Below are 18284 nucleotides of genomic sequence, written 5' to 3'. Positions count from 1 at the left end.
TGAGGAGCACATTTTGACCCAAGGCAACCACAACACTATAGCAGTAAAAATCAGTGTGCCCTATAGATATCAAGTTATCCCAAGCGTCACTAATTTATGGTTCTGTCGGACTGACCATGCCATAATGGTATCATGTAATAGGAATACAAAGACAAGGCCAGTGGGAGGTAAGTAGGACCTTGCAATCTGCAGCAAGACAGTGCTGCCTATAAAAGGCTCCAAAAATTTGAGCCAGTAACCTTTAAAGATACTTGGGACAATAAAGCAAAAGGAAGAGAACTATACATTAAGCTCTTAAATTACACAAAATCTATAGAGAATATAAAAAATGAAGTATAAGTGCCCATTGAAGGTATTACAGTCTAACATGCTTTGTATATTTGCTCTTGTTATCCGTTGTGATAATGGAATATCTCAATATATATTAGGGAAAGTGGAGTTTCCTTGAAATCTCCCATAAATGATTATTCGGCAGAGATTAGGGGCTGTAATCAGCAAGCACCTGGCAGGATATGGAAATGGAGTGCGAATAATTCTTTATTCATTGTACAGCCCACGATCCAATAATCTGCCTTTCAGCCACACAGGATGGAAACAAGTAGCTCATAGATCACCAATATTTAGTTGCCTCTCAAAAACTGAGGCCCCTGAACACAGCTAAGGGGAACTGGTCCTCAATTTCAACCCCTTTCACCCTGTTAACTAGGAAATCCAGCCATCTGACTCCTGAAAATCATTATTTGGTTGGGTGATGTGTAGCGTCCATAGGAAGAGGCTTCTAGAGCTCCAATAGCAATATTATGGAGCCACAAGGAATGGCAGCCTAAAGTAGTTGTTAAATACCAACACAATGAAAATGCTGAGCCCCAGTATATTGGGAATACCCTGACATTAAATCACTAGTCACATCTCGTGTGTAACTGATAAAAGTAAAAATACTAGTGTATTTTGTATCAAGTTTTGGCGTTTCCGGTTCAGCTGAGGCAGTGGCTGTTTTTTGTTAATGAATTACAGGCGCAGATAATGGATTGCATGTTCATTGCATAATCCTGGCAGCAAGTATTCAGATGTGTGGCAAGGCATACTGTAGGTGTATGGCAAATATTTTGAAATATGTTCTAGTGTTTTTTATGGTTAATTTGGAACAAACTGTACAGCACTTTCCCTAGAGCTTAGCTGTGCCAATACAAACCTTATGTGTAAAGGGATTTACAATGCTATATACAAACACAAGGTTAAAAAATTATATAATGTCTTTAAGATTTGTAGGGTCTCTCTTGTCCAGAACATCGATACAAGTATAGAATCTATTATCTGAAATGCTTGGGGTCTGGGGTTTTCCAGGTAATGGATCTTTCTGTAATTTGGATCTCCATACCTTAAGTCTCTTAAAAATAATTTGAACATTAAATTGTTTTGGCAAGGTACGGTTTTATTATTACAGAGAAAAGGGAAATCATTTTTAACAATTACAATTATTTGCTTAAAAAAGGACTCTATGGGAAATGGCCTTCCCGTAATTCCGAGTTTTTTGGTTAATGAGTTTCCGGATAAGGGATCCCACACCAGTTTGTTAAAGCTTTCAATTAGAGGAAGGCCATGTCCATGAAAGTCCACTTTAAGCAAACATTTAATTATTTGTAATAATAAATTAAAGAACATAATAAAATCATATTTGGGTTTATTTAACGTTTAGATGTTTTTAGCCGACTCAAAATTACAGAAGAACCCCTTATTCAGAAAACCCCAGGTCCCAAGCATTCTGGACATTATATCCCATACCTGTATTATGGAAATTATATAAATTGGTAGGTTGTTCCAGAGCTATATTTTGTTATGGAAGAGGCATGTCACACAAATCAGAAGGATATACTTTCCTGCAGGGAAACTCTGCTAAAGAGAGCAAAGCAGAGAATGCTCAGAAAAGGACCAACATTGAGCAAAACTTGATGGGCAACTAAAGGGTTAAATGAAGGCTTTTTTTTTTTTTTTAACTAACCTACAAATAAAGGGAGAAAGCAGTTGTGCTGTAAAAGGCAGAGAACATTGTTGTGCTTGTATTATATATGCATTTGGCAAGCATTTCCATTTGAGCATGAAATACAAAAAGCACTACTGAAGAACTAAAGGTTATGGATCAAACTAGGACAAAAGATCCACCTTAAGGTGAAAGCACAAAAATGTGTATTTGTTGTTCTTTTCTAAACTTGCTCAGAGACGCTGACAGAAAATGACAGCAAGTATTCTCGTTTATGCCTATAAATGACATTTTGTCCTGCCAGAAAGCCAAAGTGACACAGGGCTCTTGCTCGGAATCCTGCGTGTCACTGTGTCTCGCCTACACTGTCCTTGTCATATCAGCAAAACATGGACACACAACAGGTACACAGAGCTTTCGGTAGCAATCAGCAACTTTATTTTGTAAAAGAAATAATTCAGAGGCAGAAATATTGGCTGCCGCTTCCCCAGCAGAAAACTGCACAGATCTTCACCTTCTGGGAATGCAAAAATGCCTTGTCTGTAGGCAACTCGTTTTTTTCTGTCCTTACTTTGGAAATAACCAGTGGCTTCTTGGATTTGGTTCTGTATTGGAATAAATGTTTTGTGGATGATTTAGCATTTTGGCAAATCCAAACAGAACAATGGTACATTGCCGGTTCATATGGCTGGGAGGTACCCGATAGCCTTCCCTGCTGAGGCGCTGTTTTATCTTATCCATACACTCCCATGGTTGAGTGCCAACAGTGGTCAACCCAAACAACTATGGAGCCCAATAAAGCCTATTTCACCTTTAAATTAACTTTTAGTATGATGTAGACCAGTGATCCCCAACCAGTGGCTCAGGAGCAACATCAGCACTCTCAGTGGCCTCAAAGCAGGTGCTTATTTTTGAATTTCTGGTTAGGAGCCAAGCTTTGATTGCATAAAAACCCAGTGAAATTGCCAAATAGAGCCTTCTGTAGGCTTCCAATCAACACAGGGGCCATCAAATAGCCAATTACAGCTCTCATTGGCACCCCCAGGAACTTTTTTCATGTTTGTGTTTCCCTCCAAAACTTTTTCTTTTTGAATGTGGCTCATGGGTATAAAAGGTTGGGGGTCCCTGATACAGAGAGTGCTACTCTGAAACAATTTTCAATTGATCTTCATTTTGTATTATTCGTGTTTTATTAATTAATAAACAAGCCTAATTTTATTAATAATTATTAATTAATTAGGCTTGTTCAGCTGGTCCCCACTAAAGTGCGATAACGCTTATTGCATGCTTTTTTGCATTAAATAACTACCAATTCATCAAAGTCATTTCGCATGCGCAAAACAAAGCACTATCGCATGCGTTATTTACCTTGCGTTGCCGTAATTCTCGCATAGAAATAATACTAACGCATGATTCACAAACACATATGAAGCGCTAAACGCGTTACATATCACATTAGTCTGTGCGAATATTAACACCTACTTGGGACAGGTGGTACTTAAAGAAAATTGTGGTTGGTGAGCTTTTGGCAGTGGGATTTATTCAAGTCTGTGTTGGCCCTAGAGTGATGCAGCCGCCAGTTTGCAGGGAAATGGGCATTTTAATATCCCCCATTTCTTACACGGAAGGATGAAGAACATATATTGGGCAAAATGAAATAAATAATTGCTAGTTCCAGAAATGGTGTTAAGATTCCCAAATTTCAATAATTCAGCTAAATGTACATTTTCTCCATTGCCACTTTTGATAGTGACTACTTATTAGCAAGGTATCCAAGGAAAATGGAGCGATTCTTGTGTTGGTTTATGGATACATTTTAGAAGAAGGAATTTTTTCGCATGTACAGGTACCACTATTGTACTAACAAGAAAAGCCCTGCAAAATGTATTTTTTTTTAACTCAAATTGTTCTATAATTGTTCCAACATCCCTTGAAAGGACAGCTACAGGTTTGAGCAGGTAGCTGTGATTTAATTAGAGGTCTCACCGTACCTGAAGAGTTATCATGTCGGGCCGATACTGCTTCCTCAGACCCAAGTCATACATGAGAAACTTTAGCATCTTAAAGGCGTCTTCCTCGGTCATGTGAAGCAAAAGGACGCCAGCGACAAAGCTGAGGCCCTGGCAGTAGCCCACTTCGGGATCCAGCAAGGAGTAGGCCTTTAGAATGTTGTAGAGTGACAGCTGTCCGGCCCCCAGCTGGGCCGAGAAGTACGGGTGTGTTGGAAAGGTGCGTCCTGTGAAAACAATCGAGGTCAGCCCTTCAAATAAGTTTACTTGAACTTTGCTATCAAAGTAGGTCACAAGTAACAAAAATCTTTTTGATTCTGTTTTATCTCTTTGAGTAAATGTTCAGCAGTACTCACTAGGTAAACAACCAAGCCAAGCTGCCTTTCTGCTAGGAGGGATTGCCGATTGGGATTGGTTGCTATAGGCAACAACACCAGTCACCAGCGATGTTTGTCCCCAGTGTTAATAAATACTCCCCATAGTGTGTCCTTGCCCTATGGGGAGTATGGGGACCAAATAGCTTGTTGGCGGATTTCATATTGTGCAATTTTGGCCTTCATGTGGTTGGCCCAAACAGGCTTTGACATCTAGAGATGCACCACCCACCTGATAAGAAGCCTCAAAAGACAGTTTCAACAGGCCATCCTGAAATCTAGTTGGCCTGAAGTGCCATGAATGTTCAGACAACTGGGCAGTATGGTAGAATTGGAAAAAAAAACCCACCTTACCGAACACCTGGGCATATATAGCCATGATTTTCTGTATAACTCTTAAAAAATTCAGCAACTTCTCAGGGATTTAACAAATTTCTTAGATCAGATAACATATATATATATAAAATAATTCCATTTGTTATTGCAGCCAGGCCCGTATTGATTTTAGTTCAGATGATCACTGTGTACGGTTTGCCTTTATGTTCTACCGAGAGGTAAGTAACCACACTGACACCTAATGGCTGACCGTGTCTATTGCATATTTTGCCAGTGGGATTTCACTAAAAGGAACACACAATGTATAAAGCCCAGTTCTTTTTTGTGCAGCTATAGGAGTTGCTCTAATGTCAGGGAGCTGCTGTGTTCTGCCTCAGGTAAATCTGGGCAAATTATAAAAATTAAAAGCATTTAAACAGAACAGCAGTGATCCTGCCAAGTTACTGCAATCCATGCCACTCATTTGTGTGTTATCAATACATCATCCCACTTGCAGTAAAGCCAAGTAGATTTGTTATTAGTTGGTTCAGACTGACCCATCTTTCCCTAACAGAGAGCAAATCAGAGACAAACTGAAGGCATGAGTTTTGGTTACAGCCAGGAAGCAGACCCTACATAATGAATTCTGTCAAATTTCTATTCTGTCCCTAGGGATACAGGGACGAGGCCTGCATCAATGCGCCAATGCACTCCTCATTCCTAGGGGAGGTTTAAACCTGCCTAATCTACATCTAGCTGATATTTAGCAAGGTATCAATCTGAGGGCCCAATGCAAGGGCCAATAAGCTGCTGATTGTCTGTCGGCATCTTTTATCAGCCCCTATATGAGCACCTTAAGTGTTAATGCTGGATTTGTTTGCAATGTTCATATAATGACTTATAAAGGTCTACTATATACCTACATAACTAAATTAGGGATGAACCGAATCCACTATTTTCAGATACGCCCAAACCCCAAATCCTTATTAAAGAATGTGGCCGAATACCGAACTGAATCCTAATTTACATACGAGACAAAAAGTCACGTGATTTTAAGGATTTGGATTTGGTTCAGCCAGGAGCATGGACTGGGCCGAAATCCTGCTGAAAAAGGCTGAATCTTGGATTTGGTGCATCCCTAAAATAAATGCCAATACTGCATGTTTAATGGTAACTATATGGGAACTATAGTCATTCTTTCTGCAGCTTTAATTGAATAATGGGGGGATGGATTAGAACTTTATATCCAAAACATGGGGCAAGTTATACACTTGTAGCTTAATGTTTACATGAAATGAGTAGGAAAGAAAGGTAGAGTGGCCCTTTAATAGTGCAAGGTTGTTGCACGCTTACATACTATATATCATCTGATCAGTATCTACATACAATAAAAATTCCAAGGAGCAATATTGTACTGGTAGGCAGTGAAGTCAAGTGGAGAGATAATAGAGCTCGGCTATGGGTCCGTGATGTCACGCGTTTCCATAAGTGTCAGGGAACGAAGCAAACAAAAAGGTTGTGTCTGTGGGACGCCATGAATGATTGGCTGGAACAAGAGACATGTCTCAACTTGCTTGTTTAAATGAAGTGGAATTATCATGCCGACATCTTCCAAGGGCAGGGAACAATGGATGGGATGTGCTTCATTCATGCACGCTTCCAGCCAAGATACAGGAGCAAGGCCAGTTTCCCATAGCCATTTCCTTCTAACAACCAGAGGGGAGGACCCCCACGATAGCAACAGGACTGAACAGTAAAAAAGAAGCAGTCGGGCCATCTAACCTGCCCATCAGTTGCTACTATGTTCATACTGTAATAATTGCATTACAGCTTCAATAGCTCATCTATGTTCAGTTAGCGACCTGTTCTACTCCTGCCGCTGCCCCCCCCCCCTTGACTTGTGTCAAGTAACGCATAAAACAGGGAAGGGTTCTTGTAAAAGTAAATGAAGCGTCACTTGCAGCAACCCTCTTGTTAAACATTACCCCACCCCTCACTTTCTGGAATGCTGTGGCAATCATGCCGTTGCAGGAGGTGCTATAATATTGGATTACATTTCCTTTCAGCACAAAAACAAAGAATATATTAAATACATACATTCCAAGAAGTGCATTGAAAATTCTAATTGTCCTTTTTAATAAAGAAGAAGGGCAGAGATAGCTGGCAGCAAGACATGGTAGGAGCAGGAGTTCAGCCACAGGCTAGAGGAATGCCTTAGATCATTGCTAAATAGAAATGGGACAAGGTCTGGCACCAGAGACACAACTGCGCGTATAAATATGACAGATGGAGGTACCAGAGTTAAAGCCAATCACGTGTACTTGTCTTATGACTCCAGCAGAATCCAACTGTGGGTTTGAGTGCCAAGATGGACTATAAGGGACAGTAGAAAATTGGAAGCAGAACCCTACCATCCTGCACTGGGGGGGGGAACTGCACTTTGGAAACCAGTGTGAACTAACATAAAAAAGCAGCAGAAAAGTAAATCAGAGCATCCACAGTGGTCAAGATTGGACTTTAGATGGTTTAGATGGTTCTTGCGTAAACTTACTTCTGATGAACTTAGGTGCACCTTACACAGCATGGGGTGTGGGTATTTATAGTACTGGCAGCTAGCAATAAGAGGCTTGCTTTCATTATTCTAACCAGAGTAGAAGTAAAATCTAATAAAAGATCACTACAACCGCATAATGCTACCACAACATAAAGTGCTGCTGAAAATAATAGCCTCTGGGAAGGGACTGGGGCTGTGGGGTAGCAAGTATAGTAGGCAGAGATTGTGCCTATAGTAGCAGTGGGATAATAGCCTCTGGGAAGGGACTGTGGCTGTGGGATAGCAGGTATAGTAGGGAGAGATGGTGCCTATAGTAGCAGTGGGATAATAGCCTCTGGGAAGGGACTGTGGCTGTGGGATAGCAGGTATAGTAGGGAGAGATGGTGCCTATAGTAGCAGTGGGGGGATAATAGCCTCTGGGAAGGGACTGGGGCTGTGGGGTAGCAGGTATAGTAGGGAGAGATGGTGCCTATAGTAGCAGTGGGGGGATAATAGCCTCTGGGAAGGGACTGTGGCTGTGGGATAGCAGGTATAGTAGGGAGAGATGGTGCCTATAGTAGCAGTGGGAGAATAGCCTCTGGGAAAGGAACTGTGGCTGTGGGATAGCAGGTATAGTAGGGAGAGATGGTGCCTATAGTAGCAGTGGGAGAATAGCCTCTGGGAAAGGAACTGGGGCTGTGGGATAGCTGGTATAGTAGGGAGAGATGGTGCCTATAGTAGCAGTGGGGGATAATAGCCTCTGGGAAGGGACTGTTGCTGTGGGATAGCAGGTATAGTAGGGAGAGATGGTGCCTATAGTAGCAGTTGGATAATAGCCTCTGGGAAGGGGCTGTGGCTGTGGGATAGCTGGTATAGTAGGGAGAGATGGTGCCTATAGTAGCAGTGGGGGGATAATAGCCTCTGGGAAGGGGCTGTGGCTGTGGGATAGCAGGTATAGTAGGGAAAGATGGTGCCTATAGTAGCAGTGGGATAATAGCCTCTGGGAAGGGACTGTGGCTGTGGGATAGCAGGTATAGTAGGGAGAGATGGTGCCTATAGTAGCAGTGGGATAATAGCCTCTGGGAAGGGACTGTGGCTGTGGGATAGCAGGTATAGTAGGGAGAGATGGTGCCTATAGTAGCAGTGGGGGGATAATAGCCTCTGGGAAGGGACTGTGGCTGTGGGATAGCAGGTATAGTAGGGAGAGATGGTGCCTATAGTAGCAGTGGGGGGATAATAGCCTCTGGGAAGGGACTGTGGCTGTGGGATAGCAGGTATAGTAGGGAGAGATGGTGCCTATAGTAGCAGTGGGGGGATAATAGCCTCTGGGAAGGGACTGGGGCTGTGGGATAGCAGGTATAGTAGGGAGAGATGGTGCCTATAGTAGCAGTGGGGGGATAATAGCCTCTGGGAAGGGACTGGGGCTGTGGGATAGCAGGTATAGTAGGGAGAGATGGTGCCTATAGTAGCAGTGGAATAATAGCCTCTGGGAAGGGACTGTGGCTGTGGGATAGCAGGCAAGATAGTCTAAAAGGTGACTATGACTGGGACATGACAGGTATAGTAAAGCAAGTTTGTGTGTCAAAAGATAATGTTCTGTCTGCTAGAGCAAGATGGTGACAGTAGTTTAACAGCCAAAATATGGCTAGTGCCCCTTGCCCCTATTATATACTGTATAAACAAAGACTGATTTGCCCTGAATGCAGAAACCACTAAATGCAGTCTGTGTCTATGAATTTTTATTCTGCAGTCTACAGGGTATCAGATCTTTCTTCCTTCAAGAACATATTTGGATCAGGCAGTTGGAGCCCATGACTCATTTCCTTGTTCTAAATGTTTTTCAAGTGATTGTCGGTTGGCACAGACTTAGTAGAAAGGAACTGAAGGAACACAAGATGATCTTTTCCCATGGCTCATTCATAGAACTCTACCTATACACAGAAATTCTAGTTACAGAGAAGGATAGTGATTTCATATGTCCTGAAGAAACACTGGTTAGAACTTGTTAGCATTTCCTAAATTTAGCTTTCCGGTATCACAAACAAACCATCTTTTGCTGCACATTGGAATACCACAAAAACATTTCTATAGACAGAAAAAATGGGAAAAAGCTATTGTATTAGTGACTGATATTAGCATTCATGAGGTGAATAAGGCAACGCAAAGAAGAAAAATAGAAACCAAGCAAAAGCTTGGGCAGAGTGCCAACAATGTATTAGCATGTTTGTCTCATCAAGATCTACCACCTCAAGTGCTAATGATGCTCTAACAGAAAGAGGCAGCACCCAATTGGCTAAACCACATATACCAGTAGTCTAAAAGTGGTCAACATTTATCTCTTGCCAAATATTATCAGACAATAGCAATGGGACTGGCAGTCTGTGGGTTCTAACAAATGCCCAAGGGACTGCTGCAAAATGCCAGACAGTCACTATTTAGTGGGCTGGTGAGGGGCATTTTGGGCCTCTGTGAAGCCCAGTCCAGACTGGTGGTGGTAGGGAGGGGATATTGCTCTATGTTATCCATGGCTTGGTCTTAATCAAAAACAAAAAATTTTAATGCCAGAGAATTGACACTAGAAAAGGTGTAGAACAAGAAAGGCTAGCATATCCATTTCCCCAGTTCTAGTGCCAATTCAGCAAATGATTTTTTGAGATTCTTAAGAAAAAAAACTTACCTAGATCAATGAGTATTGCATGCTGTTGGGTGGTCAGTTGCTTCAGAAGCTCCTTGTACGGGGTGTCTTTTAACTGGTTCTTACTTATATGCTGATGTCTCAGCTGGTACTGTTCTGATAAAAACTTCCAGATCTCCCCACGGTGCTGACGGGGGACCCCTAAAAATAGGACAGACACCAATACATTTTGAGCAATGCAGTTATCTCATTGTAATATTTAACTGCTGTCCTGGTAGTTTGGGAAGGCATAAACTAAATCGGAGGGTTCAGCATGTTGCCAAGTTGGCTGCTTGCAAAAACAACCTCATGTTAAGAATACCTGCAATCCTGTGTGTGCATACATCTCCCACAAATATTACACCACAGACCAACATATTTCATTTTAACTCCATATATCGACAAATCAAAGAGTGTATATAGTGAATAATCTAACAACTACTGTAAATCACATACAGCATTGTGTTTTTATATGGATTTATTCCAAGGTGCTTTCTTTAGCAGTTTAAGTAGGGGTTACATTATTCATGACATTAAGTGTGACCACCTGTCTTCAGTGAGCTTTCTTCCCCTGCCAGAGCTCCCTGGGCAGTGGGGTTCCAGGATCAAGCTCCACGGATTAAATGAATCTGAATGGCCTCTTAGCCATACACATTGCCACCCTCATATGGCCACGCAAGCTTATTATGACAATAGCAGAGGGGATCTAAAGTCTTGAGTTGGGAATGGGTGGGGTGCCGTTTACAGAGTACCTCCAGCTGGTGCAAGTAGCATTGCCCCACCGCTGAACACTGGGTTCTGGCATGAAAGCTGCATTTATGCATTTATATAGTAAGTACCTTATAGTAGGCTCTTAAGAGCTGAAGCTCAGCAAAAGCTTGGAAACTACATATATCAGATCTTAGGTATATAAAAGCGAACATGGTCTTTCAAATTATTTTTTCCCACATTTGTGTAAAAGCCGCTAACATTTTTGTCAAAGAGCATGTTGTAACAGTTGCAACATTCTTTGAACTCTTCTTTACTCTGGTGGTTTTTCTGTTTGGTTTTTGGAACCTGACAACATGTTGCAGCAAGATAAAGACTTGTGAGATAGTGGAGAGATAATGCTAACCTCAAATATTTCTTACATATATTTAATGGTGTTGTATAAAGAACTGCTTTGATATGAGGAGCCTGGGTAAGGCAATGTGAGTGTTACAGACAGTTTGCCTATATAACCATTGCAACACCCTTCTGGAACATGCGGCCTGGATGAATGAACATTCGTTTCATACAAAAGCACTATTAACATATATATTTTTAACATTTAAAAGCACAGATTGCCTGTTTTGGAAAAGCCACGTTTCTTTAGCTACAGGCTGATTCTAGACACGCGAAAACAAAATTAAATAAGGCCAAAATCTTATAGTATCCAAGACTAAGGCTGCACGGATGCCAACTGGGTATTGTCTATTTCAGAATGCAGCCCTATATTTTTTTTTACAAGCTAGTTCCAGTATAAGGGTTCTGCATGCTATAACATAGCCAGGAAAGAAAACAAGAATGGAGCAGTTTTGAACTGGCTAAATAGTTATGGGGCAGTGAATGTAATCACTTACCCGATACCCCAGGCCAGTGCTCCTCTTAAGAGAAAAATGCACTGGCCTGGGGTATTTCTCAGCGAGCACCATGGAGTGCTCCACTTCACATATGCAGTAGAGTGAAAAACCTGGCTTTTTAGTTAAAGTTTTCCATCTACTGGGCATGGACACACACAAAGAAAGAAGCAGGAACAGGGTCACTTTGCGGTGCTCGCTGAAGAGTACCCCAGGCCGGTGCAGTTTTCTAATAACAAAAGCACCTTCCAGGGGTATTAGGCAAGGGATTACAATCACTGACTTCCTCATATTTGGCACGCTTTGACTACTCATCCGAGCAGCTTCTTCAGTTCAACTGACTGGTATGGGAAGTCCTCAGCATATGTACTCTTCCACTAATCCAATCACAATGGCACTTGGTAACTCTTCAGAGAGGTGACACCTGAGACTCACAGAGGTGCGAATGCTGTGAAGTTACTTTCAAAGGCCATTGTGATTGGATCAGTGGAAGAGTACGTGAGGACTTCGCATACCAGTCAGTTGAACTGAAGAAGCTGCTCGGATGAGTGTCTTCAATGATTACTTAACAAGTCCAGTTGCTTAAGATTTATTTATACTAGATATGTCTGAAAGTGTGTGGAACAGCAATGGGAACATGGTTTATTTTATTATAGGCAGTTTATTTTCTGATACTCTAAACCTAAGCTAAAATAAACCTTCTTTAACTGATTGTACTGTATATAATTATACATGTACGTACATATTGGTTTGTGTGTGTGTTGCTCTGGTGCATGGTTATAGATACAAACAGAAAAAAAGACTAGCGCACAAAATACCAAAGAGGTTATTTGAACAGTATACATCCAAATTAACACTTGGTCCCTATTGGGACCTTTATTCCAATGGGGACTGAAATGCTGTTTAAAATATACCTTGTTTTAATACATTTTTTGCTATTTTGTAAAGTGCAGCTTTACAGTATTTACAGTCTGTGTGTGGAACGGTAATGGGAACATGGTTGGTTATTAATAGGCAAGACCTAATGAATTATAAACCATTTATGCTATCTATTGCAGACTTCATTTTTTCAGCTCTAGGGGATATTACATTTTATTCTTAGACCAATAAAGTCAAACGTATGTTTACTTGCCGTCGATAAGCAGTAGTTTTGAGCTCTTTGAATTACAGATAATGTGTAAATGTGTGCACTATTGACACCTAATGGTTATTTATATTTTTTAAAAATTAGAACAAATTGCTATAGAGAGCTTTTTGGATAACAGGATTCTGGATAAGGGATCCCATACCTGTACTTCTATGAGAAGCAATTAACCTGTTTTAAGGTAAATATATGCCTTTGTGTGAACATGTCCAAGGACCTCCAGATTGTCCTTAGCCACAGGTTGGGCAACTCAGGCAATTAAGTAGACACTTATTTGAGCGCATCTCTGTAATATGCTATAATGTAAAAGGGAAAATGCTGCATTGAAACAGTAACTGCTGCTGAAAATAACACCTGACATTTTTTGGTGGGGACCCCACATTACCTTGTCCAACAGCTGCATGTATTTTTTCTGTGTCAGTCTTGATCTTTGATCTCCCGGGTGTGCTGAGCATCTTCTCCCAAACTAAAGTCACATCTTTCAGGCATGGAGTGATTTCTTCATAGTCAAGTTTCAGCCTCTTATTCTGCAAGTCATTTTCTGAGGCTGGAGGAATAAAAAGGTACATTATGTTACCAGAAAAAAAGCCATCAATAGACATTGAACACTTTAGCCAGACCTCTGACCTTGCAATCCTAAGGGTGGGAGCTTAAAAAATAGGTCACTGGGGGATTTCCAGAAAGAGCCAAGTAGAGAAAGGTTACAGCAGGGCATCAATGGCAAGTGATCTAGGCTACCAGGAAGGGCTGACCTAATTCCTTGTTGTTGAAACAAGGCAACAAACTACTTAGACATTAAAATTCCACAATATGGATGAGTCACTGAGAAAAATAAGGCCTGTGCACTTACCCATATCAATGTGCTATAGGACAATAAGACATTCTATGCAAAAAGATACTAGGAAAATGCCCTTCCCTTTAAATGAACCTGGGATTGTTTGTTAATATCCTGCATTGCACCAAAGACGGCAAACTGAGCAAAGTAATCCCTGGTATGGCCAGTCATACACGTGCCTCCTTGCAGTCATATAGAATAGTTTGTTTTTTTTTTGTTTGTTTTTTTAAAGCCAATATTCTGTAAACCCAAAAGGAAAATGACAGTATATACTGTTATGCTCTATTTTTAGCCGTTGAAAAAAGATTAGAAGTTTTGTACCCATAAATGGGGCTTTGGGATCAGTTGCTTCCCTCTACCGCAGCATAGCTTTTTAAGCGCCAACACTCCGTAATCAGACTTAGACACAATCCTCTCTCCCTCACTTATACACTTTCTCCCCATGAGGTGAGTGTGAGCACGGGGGCCATGGCAGATTTCTGGCAGGCCCAAATAATAGAGTGAGGCCTATAAAGCTGTGTGGGAGGGAAGCAGCTCTTTTGTGTCGGCTTTCAGCAAATATTCAAGGAAGTAGCCATGGGCTGTACGTTGTGAGATGGCTGGGTGTGCCTACAGGGAAGTCGGGCAGCTATGTATTGTATGTGTCAATGGCTATTTATAGGGAGACCAATATCAATAAAATTATTTTTATTGCACAGGGAACAAGCCATTTAAATTATAGCAATCCTATCTAAGAGAAGCACCCCCTAGTAGCATTCAATATATACCAATATCTATAAAATTCAATTTTACTGAAAACCTGTCCTATCTGAAGTTTTTCAATCAATACAAATCTAGTTTGTCAGTCAATCTTGCCTTATAAAGCTAGAAAGAAAGTGCACCCATGTCTTTGTATTTCTGGGGAACAGATAGGAGGGGGCCATAATACAGTGAAATAAGCAGGCAAGAGACTCTTGTTATATTCCATTGAGGAGAATTAAACAGGTAGAGAAAAGTGTATTAAACTTTCAATTAAATTCAGGGAAATGTGTTAAAGCAACTTATTCTTCAATTACTCAAAAGATATAAGCACAAGAATCAGTTTTACGTTGAAATAAATTATTAGCGGTGTTGGTTAAGCAGTGCAGCATTAATGTTACATGACTGTATGAGGTGCAAACTAATTGGAACTGACCATTAACTGAAAGAACCATGGCATAGTATTCATCTGGTTAGTATTTTAAACCTCTCAATTTCACTAATAATAACATTCACAGATCAACATTTTTATGTCAAATTTGGGAAAAGCACTTGCTGAAATTCAATATAAATTGGCAGGACCACAAAAAAAACCCAAAACACAAGCGTGTAAAATGTAGGAAAATGTAGAATCAGTGTATTTAAAATTGTGGTTTGACTGTATACAAAACTGATCATTTTCAATGAAAGAGTAATTTAGTCACAAACCTCATACTGTCAGGCACAGAGATTTTCTATAACCAAGTAAGGAAACAACCTGGGGATTTTCTGGGTTATAGCACAGGGATTGCATTATATTGCATATTGTCAGAAGATAAATAGAGTTAAGGGCATTGGATAAAACAAAAAATATTATATAGCATAGCAATAAAGAAGTGAACCCTGATTTTTTCCCTTTTCTAATCACTGACCTGAGTATATCTATTTGTAACTGGAAACCGGTTTGTGCTTACAAAGCACTTTTCACTTATCTCAGTTAAATAGTTATGTTGCACAGGGTCCTGTTTATGAGCAGATATTCTGCCCCTTAATTGTTTTCGTCCTTCCTGGTTGGCTCCCTGCCGGCTTTTGCTCACACACCCCATTCTAGAACATTGCCTGCAACTATCCTTTTGCAAACAGATCACAGTACAGACTGAACTGCAGAAGGTGTTTACATTCAGCATCGGATTCCTGTGTCCTTGCATGTACATATGGTACCATGTGGGTGCGAATAGATTGCGTAGGTAACCCAACCCTCAAAAGGAAAACAAAATTAATAAGATAATGTAAAATACAGCGTTGCAGTCAATCACTGACAGAGAGAAATGCTGGCCAGCATTATTCTTGTTCATAAGAACAAAGCATATGAACACATGAAGCATGGCTGCATACCCATAGATATTCTCTATGGTCAACTCAACACCGGTACACCCTGTGGCATCAACTCAGGCAGGTCAGGACTGAGATTCAAAATGGCACTCACAGAGGGCCAAACAGCCCCCCCAGAAGCCCACTACATAGTGACTGTCTATGGCATCTTTCAGCAGCCCCTCTGGCATTTGCCAGAATCCACAGACTGCCAGCCCGAGCCCAAACACAGACAACTGGGAGGCATTTGCAGCTAGCACAGACAGATATATAGATATATTATAGATCTTTCTCTCTATTATTATATATATTTATATACACAAACATACACAATTACATACATATATATGTACCCCCTCTTGCTAAAGATATGCACATCAGACCACAACAAATAAGGGGACAGGCCAAGCGCTTATATACAGGACATTTAACAACAAGATAAATTCTGGTATCTTAATATTTTAAATTAGGAGGTATATTTCTCGTCATACACAGGTTTCATTGTGTTATGTCGCACTTGTATATATGAATGTATTTTACAGGTTATTCATGGCTCTTGTGTATTATATATACAGTATTAATATATTATACAATGTACAGGTATAGGACCCATTATCCAGAATGCGCGGGACCAAGGGTATTCCGGATAAGGGGTCTTTCCGTAATTTGGATCTTCATAAAAAAATAATAAAACATGAATTAAACCCAACAGGATTGTTTTGCTCCCAATAAATATTAATTATATCTTAGTTGGGATCAAATACATAGCACTGTGTTATTTTTACAGAGAAAAAGGAAATACATTTTAAAAATCTGAATTATTTGATTAAAATGGAGTCTATGGGAGACTTATGGGGCTTAATAAAAATTCATTAGGAAGCAGTAGACCATAGCAGCCAGTAAAAGGTTTGCTTTTAAACAGGTGACCAGTAAATTCTACCTGCAGGATCAGTTGCTATGGGTTACTGCTCCTGGGCAAACTTAGTGCCTTTTTTTTACATAATGTTGGAACAGTCTAAATAAATGATAGAACAGGGCATTAGCATCAGATATGGTCATTTGTGTCCATGGAGGAAACACACTATGGGAACCCCGGTATTAATATCAAGGAAAGGGCAGTGCTACAATGGTTGCAAAACTTTTCCCAAATGAGCCCTGCGCCTGTGCTGTATCTGGCCCTACAATAAAAATGTATTTGCACTGACACTTTGAAAATTGAAGATATTTGAGTCAAAGAAGCTTTATCTGATGCTTAATTTGAATGAATTTGGCATGAAGAAATGTGACCCAGGTCTATTGTGTAAAGGTAAAAAGCATAACAATAAAAGCGGCAAGGTGTGCACTACAGGAGTGACATTACAACAGAAGGAAGATAACCACAGATTTCTATAGCCCTGCGCTCAGATTGGTGCTTCCATGAATGCAGTGCACTAAATATAGGAATGCTGCTGTGCAAGGCACAGTAACCAGCTGGTACCTTGGGGCAGTGCTGCCAGGTTAGGAGAGCAAGGAGCACCCTCGTGCCTCACCGGAATTGCATGTTCCAGTTAAGCTGGTTATAACGATACTGTCTGACTATAGTGTTACTGGCCTACAGGCCTGCGCCTTAATAATTCAAGAGGATTTTACATATACACACCTTGCAGTTTTTGGTTTTCTTTTTCCATCCTGAGAAGCAGAATTTGTTGAAGAATTGCCTTTTTCCAGAGCTCTCGAAGCTCTTCTGTTGTCCGGTGCCTTACTGCAACTGCCGACCTGACTGGACCATCTTCAGAAACAGGTTCTAGAGGTGATCTGGGTGCAATGTCCCCCAAATCTGAGTGGTCTGTTGGAACAAAATATTTTAAAATCAACTAATGTTATTACATTGTACTGACATTAACAAAGCAATAAAAATCCTGAAAATATAGTAATATGCTTACTCTATATATATAAAACATAGTACAAACAAGTATTCTATAGCATACAGCGTAACACTGTAATAAAAACTCTTACACATAAGGGCTTTTGATTACAACAGATAAATTACAACCATGCTTATAAAAAAAAACCAGAGGTGCGGTGAGACTTTTTGCTTGTTTTTTACAAATATACTTCCCCACTCAGACCTGCTGTACATGGCACATTTTGCGCCACCATACCTAAGGAAGATAAAGACCTAACCACCACTGGTTATGTCCCGATTACATCAGTGGTCAAAAATGCCCTTATGCCATAGGCCATAAAGTCTCATCTTTGCTGCAAAGCCATATTGATAAACCTTACATTACAAGGCTTACCATAAAACTGCCCCACTGACATAGTGCTTCCATCTCATGAAGAATACAGTATATCATTGGCCCCATAAGTGTTCTTTACAATGAACAGGATTCTATATTTACCTCATCCCCTTTACAAAAGTAGAGCTAATTAACAGGCTGTTCTTCAACAGGCTGAACTTAATTGAAAAGCTGAAAGTCATACATTGTGCATTAGTTCTGTTAATATAAAGAACTCTTCGGTAGGTCACCTTGCCCCACCGAGATGTATTTTTTTTCCAATGAACCCTTTAATGCTCACATAAATTCACAGGAATTCATTTTCTGGAGACAAGGGTAAGGGCTCTGGTACACGGGGAGATTAGTCGCCCGCGGCAAAACTCCCTGCTTGCGGGCGACTAATCTCCCCGAGTTGCCTTCCCCCTGCCATCCCACCGGCGAACATGTAAGTCGCCGGTGGCGCGATTTTGCGCAAATC

The 18284-nt window shown here is 40.7% G+C and overlaps 1 protein-coding gene across 7 annotated transcripts in view; it reads right to left on the bottom strand.

The window, feature by feature from the left end:
* Positions 1-18284, bottom strand: part of tbc1d1 (TBC1 domain family member 1) — a 103728-nt gene that overhangs the window by 8022 nt on the left and 77422 nt on the right. For all 7 annotated transcript variants that reach the window (XM_031895363.1, XM_031895364.1, XM_031895365.1 and 4 more), the window contains 4 exons: positions 17188-17373; positions 13011-13172; positions 9887-10045; positions 3970-4214 (listed from right to left, as the gene is read on the bottom strand). In XM_031895363.1, coding sequence (XP_031751223.1) covers positions 3970-4214; positions 9887-10045; positions 13011-13172; positions 17188-17373 — 752 coding nt within the window. The remainder of the gene's footprint in view (positions 1-3969; positions 4215-9886; positions 10046-13010; positions 13173-17187; positions 17374-18284) is intronic.

Source organism: Xenopus tropicalis, chromosome 1 (assembly GCF_000004195.4).
Source record: "Xenopus tropicalis strain Nigerian chromosome 1, UCB_Xtro_10.0, whole genome shotgun sequence".
Classification (NCBI taxonomy): Eukaryota; Metazoa; Chordata; class Amphibia; order Anura; family Pipidae; genus Xenopus; species Xenopus tropicalis.
Note: the sequence above shows the minus strand (reverse complement) of the source record. Positions and strands in the feature narration are given on the sequence as shown.